A 22,331-nucleotide genomic window follows, 5' to 3' on the forward strand; every position below is an offset into this window, starting at 1 on the left:
GTTCGAGATTAGCCTGGCCAACATGGTGAAACCCCGTTTCTACTAAAAATACACACACACACACAAATTAGCTGGGCTTGGTGGCAGACGCCTGTAATCTCAGCTACTCAGGAGATGGGGGCAGGAGAATTGCTTGAACCCAGGAGGCAGAGGTTGCAGTGAGCCGAGATTGCACCACTGCACTCCAGCCTAAGCGACAGAGCAACATTCTGTCTCAAAAAAATGAATAAATAAAAAATAATAGTGATAATAATAATATGCACAAGACATATTATCCTTGGTTTTCTCTTCTTGACTTTAACCGGTCTACCTCTATCATCTCTTAACTTGTCAGTGGCTTTTTGCATGATTCCAAATGATCTCTAACTTCACTTTCATTTTTTAATTCCTTTACCTTTTGCAACATTGACAGTTTCACTCTTTAGTCAACTGTCTGACAAAAGCATTGATGTGAGAGGGCAAGATAGCCACTTGTGTCAATCAGGGAGAGAGGTGTGAGTAAGGGTTGTTTTTATATGTTGTATGTTAATGAGCTTTACCATGTTATGTTGACTTTTAAATTCTTAGGAAATTTTATCACTACCCAGATTTGGAAATTAAATATTTGGATAACAGAGAGCTGTTGTACATACAGCATCTGGACAGACAGGTCCTTAGCAAATGTTCATTATAGATCCTTTCCCTGAGTGTCAGAACTGGTCAGGACTGCCCAGGGTTACTGTAGACATTTTATTTCAAAAGCTAAAGCTCACTCTACTAATATGTAGAAAAGTTTTAGGGTAATTTCTTTTCTAAAAGTCTTTTATAAGATGGATTAGGTTTTGGCTAAATGAGGTAAATTATTTGAAAATGTCTAGTAATTGTGTTTGGCTCTTACTATAAGCTTTTGGGGAAATAATCAACTCTATATTTTGAAAGGTGAATAACATCAACAGTTTTAGAATGTTAGAGCTTTTATGATAGAAATAATACTTTGCATAAATTTGTTATATTTCTGATCTTTATTGGTATAATTTTTCTTAAAAGCTCAGGGTAATTTATAGCACACACTGAACCTAAATGCATCTCTCAGTGGTTTCTCCTATAATGTGGTTACTATTGCCAGCAGGTATTGATAGAGAGGAAATAAGAAAGGAGTTGTTCAGTTGTTAGAATCAATCACAACCTCACAACTTTCTATTTTTATGGTGGGCACATATAACAAGTTCCAACATATCAATATCTTCAGGAATTCATTGAGAATTTTTTCTTTACTAACTTGGACTGTAAGCATTACCACTGAAGCAATTAATTTTGCTTTGTTAACAATACAGATTAAACACTGATATTTGTTAAAAGGTTTGGCTTCTTTCTCAATCTGTATTTACAACAACAAAATTATATTTTCTTGTTAGATAATGGAACTTGGACTCAACTTTGGCTGGTATCTGAATATCATGAACAGGGCTCCTTATATGACTATTTGAATAGAAACATAGTGACCGTGGCTGGAATGATCAAGCTGGCGCTCTCAATTGCTAGTGGTCTGGCACACCTTCATATGGAGATTGTTGGTACACAAGGTATGTATTTCCTTTTCATTTTTTTTCCACTTTGAATGTGAGGATAGAAGTACTTATATTTTAATTTATTAGGAATAATTAATTATTATTTCTTTAGGCTGGACATGGTGGCTTATACCCATAATCCCAGCATTTTGGTAGTCTAGGTGAGAGGATCACTTGAGGCCAGGAATTTGAGACCAGCCTGGGCAACATAGTGAGATCTACATCTCTACCAAAAAAAAAAAAAAATATGGTTGTGGTGGCATGTGCCTTTAGTCCCAGCCACTTGGGAGGCTGAGGTGGGAGGATCACTTGAGCCTGAAAGGTCCAGGCTGCAGTAAGTTACGATTGCACCACTACACTCTGGTTTGGGTGACAGAGCGAGACCCTATCTCAAAAAAAAAAAAAAAAAGTAAAGAAACACTAAAGGTAATTTTTAAAGATAAAGGTGTTGTCATGATATAGTCAACTCTCATCAGTATGCTCACTGTTTTGTATCTTATCCATGATAATATTTAAAAAAATTTATTCCTAGTGGTTCTGTCTTTGCCATTTAGCATATGTACCCAGAGATCTTGCTTTAGTGGCAAATGTCCTATATTCAGAGAATACAAATAATTTAAATGTTTACCTTTGATAATTAAAAAAGTAATTGGAAAGTATAATATGATTTTGAAAAAAATATTTGTATATCATGTACTTGAAGCTAAATAGTACCTACTGCCATTTCTATTTGTTGAGTTAAGAGGTTGGCTCTAGAGAGTCAATTAGTCTAGACAGGTCAGTGGTTCTCACATTTGAACTCATGATCTCTTTACACTCTTAAAATTATTGAGGACTACAAAGGTTTTTGTGTATGTAGCTTATATCTATTACTATTTACAATATTAGAAATTAAAACTGAGGAATTTAAAAGTACTTATTAATTTGCTTAAAATAACCAATTAAATGTTAACATAAATATTTTAAATACAATAACATTTTTTTCTAATACAAAAACTGATTAGGTGAAAATAATGGTTTTGTTTTACATTGTTGCAAATCCCTTTAATGTCTGTTTTAATGTCTGGGTTTTCATACCTCTTCTTCATTCCGTCTGTTCTCATATGTTGTTTTGGTTGAAATATGTGAAGAAAAGATGGCGTCACACAGATGTGTAGTTAGAAAAGAGTTGCAAGGACCTTGGGGATCTTTTGGCTACAACTGAGAACTGCTGGTGTGGGGTAATAGAAGTTTTCAGGCTTGTTTTGTAAAACAATATTTGCCATGTTCTTATGAGGACATAGCAGTACTAATTCTTTCCCCATCTATTAAAAAATATTTACTAGTGATCTAGTCATCTAGTGCTCTAAGCAATAGAGGCATGGTGATGAACAAAACAGCTACTGTCCTTACTCAGTTTACAGTTTACTTGGGAGAGACAGATGGTTCAGCATGTACATAAATAAACAAGATAATTTAGATAGTGACAAGAGCTTTGAAGAAAACTCTTTTTGAATTAGCTCATTTTGAGCTGTCTTCAGGATGATTTCTCTTGAACAGTCTCCGGTAAAGAAAAAAATGGATATGTTCTTCTTATGCTTCATAGGTAAACCTGCTATTGCTCATCGAGACATAAAATCAAAGAATATCTTAGTGAAAAAGTGTGAAACTTGTGCCATAGCGGACTTAGGGTTGGCTGTGAAGCATGATTCAATACTGAACACTATCGACATACCTCAGAATCCTAAAGTGGGAACCAAGAGGTAAGATGACTGACTTGGGTAGCATAGTAAGATGTGAGAGCACCCAATAAGCATGAATGTCCTCATGTGTGTGGAGGAGGCTCAGGTCCAAATGGGAAGCCACTGGGCCCAAGAAATCCGGAAGTCTTCTCTGGATCACTGAGAAGTTAGTGGGCACAATGGTTATAAAGCAAGGAGTGTTGGCATTTTGGGCCATATGGATTGCAGCCATTTAGGTACAGAGTCCAGTGGAGAGAAATGGTGGAAGAGATAGTGGTGTATTATTTTTAGTGTGCCATCTTCTGAGAATGCATTTTCCTACAAATAAGAAAAAAACGTCAGCAGTATGTAGCTCCTCCAAAGCCTTTATCTCCCATAAATGAACTGAAACTCAGGACTAGTTCTACATATTCAGGTTCTATACAACAGACACAGAATCAATATGTTGAAATAGATAGGTAGGGACTCTATATGCTAGATGCACTTATGTGCTACTATATTCCCTTATTCTTTAAATATATTATATAACAATTTATGTATTACCTATACTTATAATTAAGTCTCCCAAATTGATATGTATTAAGATAATATGAGTTTGGATACAATTCCCACTTTCAAGGAACAGAATCTCTGAAGATTAAGAATGAGCATGAAGTAACAACATATACCACACATGTGTCAGGTCAGGCCCATTAGGAATGAGATTTCTGGTGTTTTTCTTGTTATAGCCAGCCTGTGGCCATATGGCCAGCCTAGTTCCAATTCTTTTTACTTGAATTTCAGGCTCTACATTACTTTGGCAAAATTCCAGAGTTCTTGACCTTGAAATTAGAAACAACCAAAATATTTTCTTGGAGTTGTTAAAGGCCCTTGAGAGTAGAGAAATTCTAAGTTGCTATAGCTGGTCTTCAAGCCGTATTTGAGATTCCAGGACAGTGCCTGTGAATGCCTCTTGTGATTCACTGGGAGACTTTAATAAGCCCCAGGAACACTTCGGGGCAGTTTATTCACACTGGGCAGCCCTAAGGAACTTCTTTTCCCTGTACAAGAAAAGCCTAACCTTGCCCATCTGATTATCCCCACATCAGGAACCTTCAGGGAAGCCTTGGATGCTGGATTCCTTCCGAGGATCTAACGCCCTTGCAAGAACTTGGGAGGGTGTTGTATCCTCACTTCAGTATTCTGGGAAATCTCCAAAATCTTCCTAGTACAGCAAGGTTCAGTCAGGCCCATGGACTGTAGATTTCTTATACTGACTCTTGTTCAAACATGGCTATATTTTTTGGAGCAAATGTGTAAAAAAATTGTTTACTGAGAGAAAGTATGGGTGGAGTGCTGCTGAGCACACTTGATGGTTGAGTCAATAATGTATTCTCTAATTTTATTCTATTATAGTGCCTCAAATCTGCCTTTTAAAATGGCATAAGCTATCTTAATTTATTAAGACTGTTTTACTGGACTGCTATAAAGTCATACACAGAATCTGAAATGTACATGTTTTTGAAGGTATATGGCTCCTGAAATGCTTGATGATACAATGAATGTGAATATCTTTGAGTCCTTCAAACGAGCTGACATCTATTCTGTTGGTCTGGTTTACTGGGAAATAGCCCGGAGGTGTTCAGTCGGAGGTAAAATTTTGGAAATATCCTTTGTGTTTGCTTTTCCTTGATACTCTGAATACAAGATGTAATATTCTATCTTTTTTCCCCAAGCACTATATTCAATCAGTTTTTTAGTATTTAAGAGAATACCTTTTGGTGATATATTTCTAGTGGCAAAAGTGGGATATCTTACATGTAATGGAGATTTTATATTGTGATTACTGCTTAGCGGGGTGACAGTTCTGATAATTTTTATTTCCATATGACACTTTATGAAGTACTTGAAAATTATTTGAGTTTGTAAACTGTAAGCTGGTATTCCTAACTTATATCCCAAATAAGTTAAATGATTTGCTGAGGCAACAGGACTTGAAGGGTTCAGTTTCTTAAGTTTTCTTGTTTTTTTTCTTCCCTGTGATATGATAAATACTGTGGGGTTGGATAAAGGTGTGGGAAGAGGTGGGCAAAGACAAACTTCCTACTTTTACTGCTCCCAGCAGTTTAGAACTTAATAATGCACCTGGGCGTGGTGACTCGTGCCTGTAATCCCAACACTTTGGGAGGCTGAGGCGGGCGGATCACTGAGGTCGGGAGTTCGAGACCAGCCTGACCAACTTGGAGAAACCCCGACTCTACTAAAAATACAAAATTAGCCGGGCATGGTGGCTCATGACCTGAGATTGTGCCATTGTACTCCAGCCTGGGCAACAAGAGCGAAACTCCGTCTAAAAGAAAAAAAAAAGTACTTAATAATGAGAGGAAGAATTAGGGAGGGGGAAGCCCTGTAAATATGTCTGATGAAACAGTTGCATCAGTGGAGAAAAAGTTAAATGCTGGTAGAAAATGGTTTAGCGTTTCTACTTTCAAGTAAGACAGACTTAGGACTAAGCGTTGGTTTAGCAAGTCCTTGAATGTCCAACTTCAGGCAAGTTACTTGTGATTTCCCCATCTGTAAAATGAAGATAATACAAAAACTGATCCCTTGGGCTTTAAGAATTTAATGAATTAATTCATGTGAATCTTTTAGTACAGAGCCTGTTCACAGTAAACATTCAATTAAAGACCTGCCATTATTAAACTATTGTCATTTTTTTGCACTTTGTATTGATGTCATTTTGCATTACATTAATCTCATTTTTAAAAAACTTTGCAGACTTTATGAAAAGCTTCTAAGGTTAAAATTATGTCTCAATGAGCAAACATACATACTTTTTCTCTTTTATTCATAGATGATATTATAAAACGTTCAGGGATCTAAAACTGTTTATAGAAGCAATAGAGTTATAGTGGTGCTGAATGTGGACACTAGGGTTTGAATTACAGATTTGCCACTTACTAGCTCTATGTCTCTGAACAAATTCATAACATTCTGTGCTTCAGTTTCCTCGCCTATAAAACAGAAATAGTGTTGTACCTTCTTTAGTCAGTAGTTTTGAGGACTGATTAGTTAAAACCTGTAAAGGCCTTAAGGCAATGCGTGGCAAACAGCAAGATTTCAAACATGTTAATAATTTTTTATAAAAATTTCATATGGATATTAGTCTGGATTTGCTTTCAGATTTTGTCCTTAACTTTTCTTCAACTGTAAAAATAGTAATTTAGCAGACATGAATTATAGTTAGTTGTCTATGGCATGTCTTACATATTTTAAGTTAAAAGCACTGCAGTTAATTAAAAAGATTTTATAAGGGATTTCTTGGAATTTAAGTAGTATTCTAATAATTGAGGTCGTCTTTGTCTTTGAGACTCTTTAAATATTAATCTTCATGTTGAACTGTCTATCTTCAACTACCTTTGTCTTCTCCAGAACATTCTCAGGTTCAGTAGTTCTACAGTCTAAATGTAAGAAACCCAACATTAAAAAGATTGCCTAAAAGTTTTCAAAGAGAGAAAGCTGTTTTGTTTTGAAAAAATTATCTGTTGGGAAAATGTGCATACTTCATTCACAAAGCAATGAAGCTGTGCTACAAATTTCATAATCAGAAGAAAGTAGGCATTACTTTTAATTGTATAATGGCATTTTAATTGAATAAAAATTTACATAATTTTAATAATAGAAAAATATAAAACTTATTTTATATAATTATAAAATAGAAATGTTATATATTATATAATTATAAAATTATGTTTTATATATTATAATTTTATATAATCTTATGTAAATTTTACAGTTATGAAAACATTTATAATACAAAATTTTATAACTTTATATAACTATTCAACTGGGTGATTTAAACTTATATCCTCGATTTTATAGTGACACATTATTTTAATAAACTCGACTTTCCAGTTCCCTGGGGTGTCACTTGTGCCTAGAAAACTTAATTGGTATTATTTAAAATAGACATCTTTGTTTATTATTTGCACATGGAAATTTATTACACAAATTTCTTACAGGAATTGTTGAGGAGTACCAATTGCCTTATTATGACATGGTGCCTTCAGATCCCTCGATAGAGGAAATGAGAAAGGTTGTTTGTGACCAGAAGTTTCGACCAAGTATCCCAAACCAGTGGCAAAGTTGTGAAGTAAGGCCATGTTTTTATCTATGTTTTTCTTACTATATTTTTGAGGTGAGTATCAGCGAGACTTTTCAGAGACCATATAGCTTTTCCTTTTTAATGTAAGCATCCAATTCATTCCATATATGTAGACATATGTCTTTTTATAAGTCTTCAGAAGGATTTTTTTCCCTTTAGTGCTGTGCATGCATAATGCTAGGTTACGTGACAGTAACAAATCCTGAAATCTCAGTGGCATTCCACAAGACTTTATTTCTTGCTTACACAAACTGCTCTGCAGGTTAGGCAACTCTTCATGACACCTGTTCTCATTGCAGTAACTCAGTAATCACTCTGATTTGATCCCTGGACACATAGTTTCCAGATCTCTAGGTCAGGTGAAGAGAGGAGCTGGAGGATCACACACTGACTCTTTAATGCTTTGGCATCAGGTGACACACATCTCTTCCACTCATGGCTCTTACCAGAACTTGTCACATGGTCCCACCAAACTGCAGGGGGGCTAGGAACTGCAGGGAACATGGGTAGACTCAGTGGGTAGTTAATGTCTCTGCCACCCAGAATATTACAATTCCAATCATCTTTATATTCAATAAGTTATACCTCATCTCTAACCTGCTAAAGTTTGAACTTATTCTCTCATTAGAAAAGCTCCCTCACATCAGAGACTCCATTGTTATTTATCTCGTCATCTCCAGCAAACCAGTATTTAACCATAATGTACTAGACAAACAGTAAATGGTTATTGCAATGCTTGTTATGCCTTATGTGAAGATAGAGATTTTTTTCTAGCTCTTACAAGGAAAAAGAGTAGAAGGTGGGAAAAAGACTCTAAACCATCTAACTAGTTCCAGAACCATTCTGATACTTTAATCACTCTCATTTCAGTTATTGCTGTCTAATTTTTGCCATATTTTAATGTAATGAATGAGGTCTTTTTTAGGTGATGTCTTTTAGTCTGGCTTTGTTTTAGGGAATATTTTATATAGTTGCCTTTTTGCCTCATTTTTCTGTTCTTTCATGTTTCTCAATCCTTTTCTAATTTTATCATGTTTCTCAACCCTTTTTCTAATTTTATCTTGTTTCTCAACCCTTTTTCTAATTTCTAATTCAAAACACAAGATTTGTGTTTTGTTATTTTTATGTTTTGTGTAGATGTCTTACCTACATACTTGAGAAGCAAATTTTGAAGCATTTATAATTTAATTGAAATTAAATTAAAAACTTTCTAATATTAATAATTTATGTACATGAAACAATATAAACTTACAGTGTTTAAAGTATAATAGAATGAAAACTAGTAAATCCACTACCAGGTTTGAAAAATAGAACATTTTCAATACCTTTGAAGATTCCTTACCCCTCTGAGAGGTTACTTATATTATAATCAATTATTTCTTTACTATTTTCTTGCTTTGCTTTTGAGTTTTACTATATGTATTTTTTTTAGAATATATACATACATCCAGAATAACAATATGTTGTTTACTTTTGCATATTTGTGAAACTTACGTGATTGAAGTTTACTGTAGATATTCTTTTCAAAATGTTTTTACTCTCCATTATATATGTGTAGCTATAATCTGTCTATTTTCATTGCTGTGTAGTATTTCATACAATAGAAGCATGTGCTATATCTATGAGGTGATGATACAGCATTTTCCTTTAGTTTTTTAATGCAATGACTTACATTTATAGATTTTCCAGTGTTAAACCAAATATACATTCTTGGAATAGACCCAACATAGTCATTTTAGTGTGATCAATTTTGTACATTCCTGATATATGCATTTTTTGTCCAGTACTTTGTTTCCGTCTTGTTTTATGTCAATCTCGTGTAATAGATATTGGCCTCATTTTATACCATCATTATTTAGACTTATTCACGTTTATCATTTTCTTTGCTCAACATTTCTTCTTACCTCTCAAATCATTTTCTGACTTCCTGATGTGAATCCTTTAAAAGTATTTTATTTAATTTTTTTAGAGAAGGCCTAGTGGTTGTAAGATTTTTCAGTTTGGGGGTATCCAAAATGTCTTTATTTTGTCCTCAATCTTGAACAAATAGTTTGTCTAACTACAGAAATTTAGGTTAACAGTTATTTTCTCTAAACACCTTAAAGTTATTATTCCACTATTACCTGTCTTCCATTATTGCTGTTGAGAAGTCAGCAATAATCAATCAATACATTTTTAGTTAATTTATCTTTTCTTTATGACTACTTTTAAGAACTTCTCTGTCTTCAGCATTCTGCAGTTTCTCTATGATGTCTTCAGTATAGATGTCTCTTGGTTAATCTTGCTTGGAATATTTGGACTATCTGATTCTAGTGGTTTGTGGCTTTCCTCAGTTCTGGAAAATTCGGAGTCATATTTCTTCAAATAGTTTTTCTCTCATTGTTTCTATTACTCAGTTTTGGAGAACTCATTAGATGCATGTTAGAGCTTTCATTACACTTTGCTTTTTTTTTATTCACTCATATTTTCTATATTTGTGTCACTTTGGTATGTATCTCTCAAGATTTACTTTTCAGTTCTTTAATTCTGCCTTCAGATATGTCTAATTTGCCATTTAACTCATCCATTGAGTTTTCTACTTTATTTTTTTATTTATTTATTTTGAACCTTTATTTTAGAGCATTTAGACTCTTTGTATGTGCCAAGCCTGGTTCAGTCCGTAGGGATATGCCGATGAGGGGGCCACAATCCTGTCATCATGGAATTTAGAGGGTAATGAGGAGTCAGGGCAGAGAAGTGAACAACGTATATGTTGCTCAAAGCTGGAGGGAGAATTCATGCTCTCCTGAATTCTAGTCCATGGTCCTGCATAGCTACTTTATTTATTTATTTTTTTGAGACAGAATCTTGCTGTGTTGCCCAGGCTGGAGTACAGTGGCATGATCTCAGCTTACTGCTACCTCCGCCTCCCAGGTTCAAGTGATTCTCCTGCCTCAGCCTCAGGAGTAGCTGGGATTACAGGCATGCACCACCATGTTGGCCAGGCTGGTCTCAAACTCGTGACTTCAGGTGATCCACCCGCCTCGGCCTCTCAAAGTGTTGGAATTACAGGTGTGAGCCACCGCATCTGGCCAATTGTTGTATTTTTGCTATCAAGGTATTTTATTGGTACTTTTTCACTTTCTAAAACATTCTCATTTTTTACTCATATTTTGTATTTCTCTTTCCTTTAAAAAACATATTTTATATACTTATATCATTTAATTCTAGCATCTAATGTTTTTATGGGCCAAAACTACTATTTACAATGGACTCTTGCTTATGGTACCTTTTTTCCTTATGTGTTTGTGAATTTTCATTAAGAGCTCAGGTTTACTGCAATGTTTAAAGGCACGGGCTTGTTTTCTCCTTCACCAAGAGCCAAGACTTAGGCAATTTCCATTAGAAGGACTTAGGCAATTTGCCTTAGAAGGTTTCAGGGAAATAGTCATCCTTAAATTGAGGGCTTTCTAAGCATTTTTTTTTTTTTTGGGGACAGAGTCTTGCACTGTCACCCAGGCTAGAGTGCAGTGGTGTGATCATGGCACACTGCAGCCTTGAACTTCAGGGCCTAAGCAATCCTCTCACCTCAGCCTCCTGCATAGCTGGGACCACCACACCTGGCTAAGTTTTTAAAATTTTTTGTAGAGACAGGGTCTCCCTGTGTTACCCAGGTTGGTCTTGAACTCCTGGGCTTAAGCAATCCTCTCACCTCGGCCTACCAAAGTGCTAGAATTACAGGCATGAGACACTGTGCCTGGCCGGCGTCTTGATCTGAAACTTTCTGTGTGCTGTGGGCTGTACTCTCTATTACATGCGATCCATCAATTCTGAAGTTCTAGACCATGAGAGTAGCAGATACCCCTATGGCAGCCACTTGCTTCAGCAGTTTCCTGTATTTCTCTGTTTTCATGCATTTTCATTGTTTTCCCCTCTTAGTATTTGTCTTATCTCTTTGCTAGTTCATTTTTAAAGTCCAGGATTTTTGATATTTTTACTTGGATCATAATTTTTATTGTAGTATAATTTACATTTGGTAAAACTCACAGATCTTAGTATACAGATTGATGAATTTTTTTCATATGTGTACACCTGTGTAACTCATCACCAACATCAAGATACAGGGAATTTCCAAGCCTTCCCATATCCCTTGATGTTTTTCATGTCCCATATTCCCAGAAATCAGTGGATTGAAACATTTTTTAGTTAGTCTCTACGAGGTTAATATTTGAGTTTTGATAGAATTTTTGAAGGGGTTTGACCCTAATCTTCTTGTATTGTTTTAAATTTACTATTTCTTCATCAAAACTTAGTTAGCATCAATGGCAGGTATAGCGGTGCATGCCTGTGTTCCAGCTACTTGGAAGATTAAGCAGGAGTATCTGTTGAGCACAAGAGTTTGAGGCTGTAGTGTGTTATGCTTGCACCTGTGAATAGCCATTGCACTCCAGCCTGGTGAACATAGCAAGACACCATCTCTTAAAAAAAAAAAAAGCTTAGCATCAATTCCTGGGTTTATGGCTTTACTTCTTTTGTGCTCTGTTTTACGTAGAGTAGCTAAAGTCTTTGATATTTTTTTTCTCCCTTAAAGGCACTCCGGGTCATGGGGAGAATAATGCGTGAGTGTTGGTATGCCAACGGAGCGGCCCGCCTAACTGCTCTTCGTATTAAGAAGACTATATCTCAACTTTGTGTCAAAGAAGACTGCAAAGCCTAATGATGATAATTATGTTAAAAAGAAATCTCTCACAGTTTTCTTTTCCATTTTCCCCTTTATGTGAATGTTTTTGCCATTTTTTTTTTGTTCTACCTCAAAGATAAGACAGTACAGTATTTAAGTGCCCATAAGGCAGCATGAAAAGATAACTCTAAAGTTAAGCATGGGCAGGAGTTGACTTCATCCAATCTCTATGTTATGTTTAATTTTATTTTGAAAGCAACACCTCATCTTTTTATTTAATAAGAAAGAAATATATTGCAAAAGTATAAAATAATCTCTATAAAAATGATATAGTCGTTAAGTTTTTATTTTACTTGAAACAAGAGCACATGAATGAACAGGAAAAGATGTAAAAACATTTTTTTCTGAGATGAAAACATATTAATTAAACATGCAAACTAGAGCATGCTATCTTAAATAGAAATTTAGGTCATGCAATCTATGTTTTCCCCTTTTTAAGTTAGCAGGACTTTTTAAAAGTAAATATTGCTCTAAACTTTAATATATCAAACGTGAAAGTGGAGCTGCTCAGTGGAAGATGTAAGTGAGGTGGGTGTCCCACGTGCTTGGTCTCCCCTTCTGCTGTTCTCCTGTTCTTCATAATCCACTACTGCAGCAGTCCCTGAACCACTAAACTTGTTCCTTTCATTTACAAATAGATACCTGATATCCTGAGACACTGAGAAATGTCCTAGTCACACAGCTAATGGCAGAACTAGCACTAGGTCCAAATCTTGTGGTAATGAACACTGTAGGGTTAGCTAGCTTCCTACTTTCCCTTGAATAGTGATTTTCTCCCTATGTAATATCTTTTATTATGATATTTGTGGTTTAGTCATGCAGAAGGCATATTGAGTTATTTTGCAGAATCATAATGGACCCGCACGAAATCTCAGAACCATATCTGTTGACATTTTTTCTCATAGAAATATCGTGGTTACCCCATTTGTTAATGAGTATTAATGTTTTCTGAACACTTCCAAAGATTAATCAAACATAAATATTCATTGTCTGAAAATGTCTTTAAGATACAATTCAGAGGTCCCTATTTCCTTTGTACATACACACTTAGAAAGAAAAGACAAAAAAGGAAGAGGAAGGAAGGAAATATTTTGAGAATATATTGAGAAGAATTAAGAAAACTCTTCAATGAAGTGAACAACCAAACCCTACAGAGGGTATCAGAAACAGCAAATAGATATTCCTCTACCCTTTCACAATGAGTGAGTACAGAAGAATGCTCATGATAGTTTTGCCTTCATTCTACTTTCTGTGGACACAGAGTAATGAATATTTAATGGGACATTGAATATACCCTTCAAATCTATAATGCTACTTTGGTAAACAAGATTTAACATGATGTCTTTTGTGCTCCTAAAACATCTTTTTTCAAACTCCATTCCTTAGAACATTCTTCTACTGAGATGGTCCAAGACCAAAAGTGTTCTTTGATACTTGCTTAGAAAGTGATAGTACATGTTAGCATATAATGTATTTTGAAGAGTGAAGTAAATGCTATTGATAACAGTAAAAAAAAAAAAAAAAACTAATAACAATAAAGAAATGCTACTTGATTTTTTTTTAAACTGGATTGCTCAGATTACCTGATCATGGTGGAATCCTTTTATTAAGAGGAGGGAAACTTTACTATCCCATATTTAACTGTTCTATAAAGCAAAGCACAGCTTGGGTAATAGCGTTCTGAAGGATATACTTCTGTATTTTCTCATAGAGTACAATTTAGTGATTATGCTTCATTTCACTATGGAAATATGTTACTGAATCTGTCTTCATTTTACTGAGTTGAAATAAGGAAGGCAAAAAACTGACAGCTATGGAGTTTGCATGTACTTCCATACTCGTTAATGCTCTCATCCACTTATTAAATAATCATAGAGCACCCATATCTTGCTTGCCACAATATCAGGTACAAGAGGGAATACAAAGATAGATAGGTCCTGCCCTCAGGGATTTTAAAGTCTAATTTTGGAATGGGAATAGGGATGTGAGTGTGTGGGGGAAGAAAATAAATTGACAGATAAAATACGAAGTGGGATGTCTTGAGTTCTGCATGACAGTGGGTTTCTAGGATAGGTCTGAAAATTGCTTTCATTTGCAACACACTTAGAAAGTAGCTTTATTTGGATATTACAGACGATCTAAATATATCATCAGTTTTTAAAAGTGCCTATGTGAAGTGATTTTTAAAAAGAGCCTATATGAAGGGGTAATCTTGCTTGTGCTTGTTACTAATTTCTCTTAGATTGTTTTTCTGCATATATAAGAACGAAATTATTTATTTACTATGGTTGTACGTGCCTCAAATAAACAACAATGATATTTCTTGTTTTATTTACTTATGTTGGGTAAACATGCTTATTGAATTTTTGAGAGAGGATTTTTTAACATCTCCATTTTTCTTGTCATTATGTTTTGTAGCTTATTTGAGGGTGTCTAAATATAATTTCGTATTTTATTGGTTCAACTTTCACTCTGAAGAAATCCGTATGTTAGTACATTTTGAGGTATTTTTCTTGTTCTTGTGTTGGTTAACTATGACTCTTAACTGAGTAGTCTTATATTTCAATTACAAAATACATTTTTTAAGAAAGAGAATAGAGCAGCAAAAATGATAAGGAAAATGTTAAAAGTTGTAATATTTCCTTTACTCTTAACAGGATTATATATAGAACATGCTCACATACAAAAATAGGATGATGAAGTTTAGAGCATGAGGCAGGCTTCTTGTATATACTTATGCTGTCAAATGTTATATTGTTTTTAATGGAGTCCCATTGTGTAATATATTTATTTCTTTTACATTTTGTTATAAGCAAAAAAAAAAAAATTCTCCTTAGGTCAGGTTCAGAGTATCAGTGTTCTTTACTCCTTACAGATATTTTGGCTTTGGGGTATAATACAAGACTTGGGAAAACGCTATTATGAATTTTCAGTACTGTATAAAGTGGTGATGGGATTTAAATGCAGCATCACTTTCTGAAAATAAGAGAAACATTATTTGTTGTCAGTATTTCAGCATGAACTTGTTGCCTTGTAAATTTTGCCTTTAAGTTTGTAATTGGTACAGATTCTGTTGTATGCTTTCTTCTATGTCTAAAATATTTGGCATGTCACATCTAGAATTCTTAATTTATGTTCTGACTTGAGAGTTAAGTGAAACATGACTGTCGTGCACTATTTTAGGCATAGCACTTGCTTTTCATCTTTATACTTTCAATTAACTTTGCATTTTAAATTTCCATGATTGTATGAAAATAGTAACCTGGTTGCAGTATCTGAAAAAATTAAGATTAGCTTTTATTTAAAAATGAAAATCTACAATAGATTCATTAGGTTAGAAGTTCCAGAATAATTTATTATTTTATTACACCTACTATTGTAGAATTACTAATAAAACAAAACTACTTCTATTTTCCTGGAATTTTGCCACCATGTGACTTATTGGGGCAGAGAAAACTCAGGGTTATCTTTGAGTCTGCGCAAAAGTACCAGGGAACCTGCTTAGCAAATCATCTGAAAACAGGGAGCTGATGTTTGCCCTTATACAAAGTTTGAGTAAACAACTTAAAATTGCTTGCTAGGGTATAGTCTTTGATTGAAATAAGTATGAGAATGTATTTCGCTAAATAAATGTATTTAAAATATAGAAATTTTATTTCCCACTGGAAAATTAAGAAAGTAACAGTACCAAATGAATAAAAGCTGGCAGTTGATGTCTTCAATAATCATTCCCTTAAAATAAATTCACAAACACATCATTACAAGCTACTTAGAAATGTTTAGTATTCGTATCTTAAAATGGCACCATTGTGGTTTTCAAAGATATTTTAAACATCTTTTGTGAAACATACCGTTTCTGTTTGACAATGCTTTGTTCTAGCTTTGTGTGCTGATACCTACATGGAATTTTTCTGCTATTTTAGTGAAAACAGTAATTCTTTTTTCTTGAGAGCTGCTTCTAAATAACAAAAAAGTCAATTGGAATGTAAATTTTTAAAAAATGTTAATATTAAATAGAATTTTTATAATATGGGCATTTTTCAAAACATTTAATGAAAATATATAGATATTTGACTTTCTTTTTTCCATCTAGCCTTGCCTTATATTTCATTATTTTCCTCACTTTTTTTCTTAATATTCCCTCACTGTCTTTCAACATTATCATTAGTTCCTAATTTTAAAAATAACTATTATTTAACTTAACCATCTGGAATTTAGCCTTCTAATGAAAGAGAATCCCTTAGTACTCTCAGAGATTATATAACTTTATTCCAATTTTGTTTAGATGACGAAACCAAGGATCAGAGATTAAATGACTACTAGTTATTAGCAGAACTCTTATGAAAGCCTGGTGGTGACACCTAGCATTGTTCCCTGCCGTATCCCCAAATTTTACTGATTAAAAATTAATTCGCATGCATCTAAACCTACCTTGAATGCACACTAACGTAATGTGCCATTCAATGATGACGATAAAATCCCACTTCTCTTTGTGTTTCTACTAAAATAATTTACTCACTCAGGGTGAGGTCAGTGAGAAAAACTAAACTAGGCTAAGAAAGAGTTGTAGAATGATTGTCGAGCTAAGTAGGCAACCACTGGGGTGCTGATAAAATTAATGGATAAAATTTAGGAACTGTGAGAGTATAGAATTTCTTAGTGCAAGTAATGATTAGAGAAGCTTCCTGACATCCCCTACCCTTTCTGTAAGGATTGTTCTTTCTCTTTGTACCTTGGAATGGGGGTGATAGGTGATTTGATAGCTGAATTTGGGACTATGTCCAGTGGGATATTGTCTGACTTTTCTCTTTCTCTTTTTTTTTCCCCTCAGTTTCTTATTAGTTTGTCTTTGGCATTCATCTTCTTTTAGTGCATTAAAAAATGTTTGGCAGATCTTATCATTCCCAAGTCACTCTGTAATTCCTGTATTTCTTTAGTTATCGTTTAACCTGTCCAACCTTCTACACAATGAACTTCTTAACAAGATTTTAAGTTCCTCACCGACGTATAAGAGGTTTCACCTCATAACTTCTCCAGTGATCCTTCATTTGGCACTATAGAGTATTTGTTAATGGCAGAGATGATTTTTCTTTTAAAACCTAAAGACTAGCTGTTAATTGTATTCTAGCTTTTAGCTAACATATAAAGAATGTCTACTTTTGCTTTAATGCTAAATTCCACTTGAGAAATAGAGACTGGGAAAGACAATTTGAAATATATGCCCCATAATGTGATGGTTAAATTTATTTCTGCTCTTCCATACCATTGCTTTGTTTTGCTTTTGACAAACTAAGCCATTATACTGTTAGTTTGGAATATAATACTACAGCAAAATTAGGTAACAATCCCTATTTTGAAATTCCCCTAACAATAATAGAACTGCCAGCATACTTTTCTCTTTCAGTTGTAGATGAATACATTTGAGAGAATATGAGCTCTATTTCATCCTAGATTTTAATATTTTCAGATGTGACTGTATTTCCTGATCATTGGTCTAAGTTATCCTAAAAGAAATTTTTCTCTCCAGACCTAACAGTTTTAACTGCAAGAGTTTACTGTGGGTTATGTTAATCTGAATTTTAATAGGGCCACTAAGAATCTGAGTGCTTTAGGAGATTACCCTTATACCCACTGCCATCACATCCAATCAGGCCTGTTGTGCTCTATACAAATCTTCCCAGCTGAGGGGCAGGTGTGGGCTAAAATCCAACTGCAATTGGCTCCCAGGCATAATTTTATATTTTACAGAAAAGCATCTTATTGGCTTATATATGTTTAAAGAATGGTCTGGCTTATACATCTTCAGAAAATGAGAATTAAAAAGTCAAAATAATTCTTGACATCTGCAAATTGAACAAAGAACTTAGAAGAAATAATACTTTATCTTTTCATCCTGGCATTCCTGAGAGAAGAAAAATTGATTATTTATTGTGTTGGTTTAATTTTTCAACCCAGACAATCTGCAGCAAGGCACATGGACCCTAATTTTGATATCGTCCATACAGTTTTCATTCTGTGCATGGAGACAATTACTGACTTTGCCTGTAAAGAGAGAATTGTGTGCCTAAATTTTGTCTAACAAATGCAAGCATAGAATGAAATTCACTAATATTTCTATTTCTTCCATAGGCTAAATAATAGTAACTAAGTATTTTTAAGGACCCAGCGCTTTTTTTCTCTTTACACAAAATGAGAGTATCTGAGCCAAAATATTAAATTCTAGTTCATTTCCACAATGACTAGTGTCAAGCTCATGTACTCTTCTGATTCTAGACTGGAGAAGATTATTCAGACTTGATCTGTGTTTCAGGTTTTTAAATGTCCTAAAAACAGAAAATTAGATTCAGATCTCAAAAAAGGAATTTTGGATTGACTTTCAAAGTACTAATACTAATTATACTTTTCTTTTGGTAGCGTGACTCTTCTTATACCTAAGAACATATTACAAATGTCAAAACCATTGCATTTTGACATTGCAAAACATGCCTTGAACTCTTGAACTACTGTGAAAAGAATCACCGTTGTAAAGACTTTTTGTAAGCTAGCTGATACTCTGAAGTATGTAAAAAGATTGTCTTTCAGCCGACAGGCCCAAAGGAATGTATATAAGGAAGGAATATGAAAAAATAAATTAGGTTTTAAAATAAGAATTGGGCAATAAACTGTATCAAAAATATGTAGATGGATTTTAGTAGTTGTAATTTAAACGTTGAAGGTGAAGAGAATTTCAAACTCCAAAGAGAAATGAATGATATTCAGATGTTTCATTAATTTCTAGTCTGTGAAAATATGCATTTTATAGTAATATGTATAGACTTATTTTATTTAGAAATAATAGTGTTTTAGAATTTATTAAAAACTCAGTGATAGCCTTTATACCAAAATGTTTAACTTTACCAACAGCAAGTCATAAAAGTATTTATTTTAAAGCTTTTTAATATTATCGTGTAACTTTCATCTGTCTTCAGATGTAAATAATTATCTGCCTAAATGTTATATTTTTATGTATGCATTTTCTGAAAATGTATTGTTTTGTAAAGTGGGAAAGATAATAAATCAAGCACTTCTTGCACTTGTTTCTGTCAAGCATATAGAACTCTATTTTAAATAAAGGAAGATGTGTCGTATTTTGGTTTTTATATAATTATGTTCTATTATTTTTAAATTGTGTTTTATTTGTATGCAGTGTATGCGGAGGGTGTTGGAGACTTAAATGCTGCCTCCAATGGGCACTGGAATTTTACTTCCTTCGTTCCTTTCAACCAAGGAGTTATAGAATTCTAGAATTTCAGAGCTGGAAGGGATACTTCTTCAATAGCCATTTCTCTACATGGCATTTAGGACAATAGATTTTGTTCTTTTTTTCTACCACCCAACTGTTTTTTTGCACTTTTTAGACAATTACTAAATGACTACTGGGTTGACCTGCTCTCAAACCTAAAATAGCTCCAATTACACTTAAAATCACAAGTACATGGTCTACAAGCCTTTTCAGACACGGAACCAGACAACTGCTCTACCTTCATTTCCAGTGTGCCCACATTCATCCCCACCTGTTCTCCAGACCCTGGCTTCATTCTGTTCCCTGAACTTGCCAAACACATGCCTGTCCCAGAGCTTTGCTCCCACTGTTTGTTCTTCCTGGAATGTTAAAGGTCTCTGTAAGAATGCCATCACACCAAATTAACCTTTCTTGCTACCCTTTCAAAAGTAGCACATTTTGACATTCACTACCCATTTCCCCTGTGTAATTTTTTCTTTACAGCATTTAGCATTAATCGGCATTCAATTATATATCTGCTAGTATATAGTATCATAATGACTAAATCCTTGAGCACTGGAATTGGGAATTAGGGATCATTTCACTTATGTTCGAAGATACAGTTTTAAAATATTAAGAGTAATGTATTGTTTGGGGCAGTAAAAAAATACTCTATGAAACTCATTATTCACACCCCAATATCTGCAATAAACGTTAGGATTGTGTTTCAGACCCAGTCAAGAATAGTTCAGGTTAATTTCTAATTCATGATGGCTGTTTCAGAATGACATTATGAGAAGATTAAGTATTTGGTTTATATTCTGAACCCTACAAAGTTGGTGTTTTCTCAGACTTAGCATAAGAGAGGCAGAACACTGAATTGGTTTTATTTTTGGTATAGATTCTTAACTTCTTTTGTTTATCTTTTTTTTTTTTCCATTTTGGGGGCAGTTTTGTTAATGAGTGTCCTGAATATTTTGCATTAAGTCAGTACTAACCAGCTTCACTAGCCAAATATTCTTGGTTAACAATCATTAAGTCAGGTTCTCAACTGCTTCATTATTAGCTGCTGCTTGGAGTTGCGGAAAAAGGCAAAATATTTATTTCATATCAGTGTAGATTGTGAAACCTATGCATGAAATAAAATGAATGCTTTAGTTTCAGTGGCATTAGCAATAGCGTTTTCTTCCTTCAATTGTAATTCTGCAATTTCAGCATCTTAATTTTAAAACACTAATATGTGCAAACTTTGGCAAATGTTCACATTGATGCAATAGTTTATCTACAGTGTGAACATAAAATTGGATAGTTACTTTTTTGCATCAGGATAAATTCCTGGAGATTAGGGGATTACTGAATCCAGGCTGTTTTATGGAGTGTTCTGGAAGTGATTTTCAAGAAATGCTCTGTGACTTTTAGAAGAAATATACATATTTTGGCAGAGAGTTATTAAAACATTGGTTTGAATAGTTTCTTTAAAATCTATTTATTAGAAATATTTTCCCATAGAGTGCTTTAAGTTTTTTTGTTTGTGTCTTGTTAATGATGTATGTAACAAACTTGCAATTACAATCACTTTTATATTTAAAAGAGGTTAATATTCCTTTTCCTTCAAATATTAGTTAACAAATTTTTATCAAACATTGCTGCTAAGTGTATAGTATCGTAGCAGTCATATAAGTGTTAAGAAAACACTAAGTTCTTGCACTCAAGAATATAATCTATTTAGGAAGGCGAGATATGCACATGGAAAGCTATCTAACGTTAGAAGAAGTGATACAAGAGATGTCGTAAGAAAGAAAATTATTAAGGCCTAGTGTGGGTACAAATATTAAATGTGGATGAAGACATAGAAATCAGGTATTGATTATGTTGGAAGAGCCAAGAAAATTGACGTGCTGAGGCTTGTGGGATGGGAAAGATTTGTTTAAGTAGAATACAAGGAAGAGGTTGTCCCTGGTTGGAAACGTGTCTAAAACAAGGGCTGATGCTCATGGCAGTGAGTAACCTACAGAACTGGGATTGAGGGATTCTTTAAGGATTAGATTACAGCATTTAAACTTGATCCTGTCATTGAGGGAAACTCTGAAGGTTTTAAAGCAGCAGTGATCATGTGAAGTTGGCATTTAATAAAGGCAGTAAAAGAATTACCCTCTTAAGAGGTTTATCAAAGTAACCTGAAGATTACAACATACCCTTTCTTCCCTAACTAATAAATATTTAGAGATAGTACACAGGTGAAGAATTTCAAGACGAGCTATACAAGCAGTGTGATGTGAGTGTTTTTATGTGGTATATTTTCCCTACTTTTTAATGTATCTTAAATGCAAAGCAAAATATTGTCATAAGGAAGCCAAAAAATAAGTGACATTTAATCTTTAATCATTTAGTTTTATTACAATTGTGACACAAAGAATTTTAAAAATACATACACAGAAAGAAACAATCATTTATAAATGTCTGCCTTGTAATTCCATCTTTGCACAAAGAAATTTCTAGGTGCCACTGAACTGTAGGCATTAAATTTCAAATATAATCGAATCAGGTTTAGAAATACTAATGGTGTTTCATAGAAGAATCCTTGCTTCAGCAACTTAGGAAATTACACTTGATTTTCTTTTGAGTGTTATTCAATTGTGCTTGAAATTGTTCATTTGAACCCTTCTAAACAACAAGCAGGTGGTTAAATGTGGGCACTGTTTAACATTTACACAAAAAATTCCAAGCACAATGCACTTTTGCTCTGTGAATGTCAACTGGCTTTCCCTTCTCTCTCATAGCCTGTCCTTCGCTGGCCATTAGATTTGACCTTGCTACATCCCTGAAAAGAGAACTGGCTGAAATGTAGCTACTTGCTAGGGAGCATTAGACTATTTTTATAGTCCTGCAGCTAAAGCTTTTAATGTGGCAACTGCTGGTTACTGAAGCAGTTTAAGAA

The 22,331-nt window shown here is 34.1% G+C and overlaps 1 protein-coding gene across 3 annotated transcripts in view; it reads left to right on the top strand.

The window, feature by feature from the left end:
- The window catches only part of ACVR1C (activin A receptor type 1C), a 94,787-nt gene extending 75,470 nt beyond the window's left edge, over window positions 1-19,317 (top strand). For all 3 annotated transcript variants that reach the window (XM_032755663.2, XM_058441849.1, XM_058441847.1), the window contains 5 exons: window positions 1,395-1,562; window positions 3,133-3,289; window positions 4,775-4,899; window positions 7,270-7,400; window positions 11,983-19,317. In XM_032755663.2, the coding sequence (XP_032611554.1) occupies window positions 1,395-1,562; window positions 3,133-3,289; window positions 4,775-4,899; window positions 7,270-7,400; window positions 11,983-12,108 (707 nt within the window). In that variant the 3' untranslated portion in view covers window positions 12,109-19,317. The remainder of the gene's footprint in view (window positions 1-1,394; window positions 1,563-3,132; window positions 3,290-4,774; window positions 4,900-7,269; window positions 7,401-11,982) is intronic.
- Window positions 19,318-22,331: the final 3,014 nt, after the last annotated feature.

This window comes from Hylobates moloch, unplaced genomic scaffold, assembly GCF_009828535.3.
Source record: "Hylobates moloch isolate HMO894 unplaced genomic scaffold, HMol_V3 SCAFFOLD_1, whole genome shotgun sequence".
Lineage (NCBI taxonomy): Eukaryota > Metazoa > Chordata > Mammalia > Primates > Hylobatidae > Hylobates > Hylobates moloch.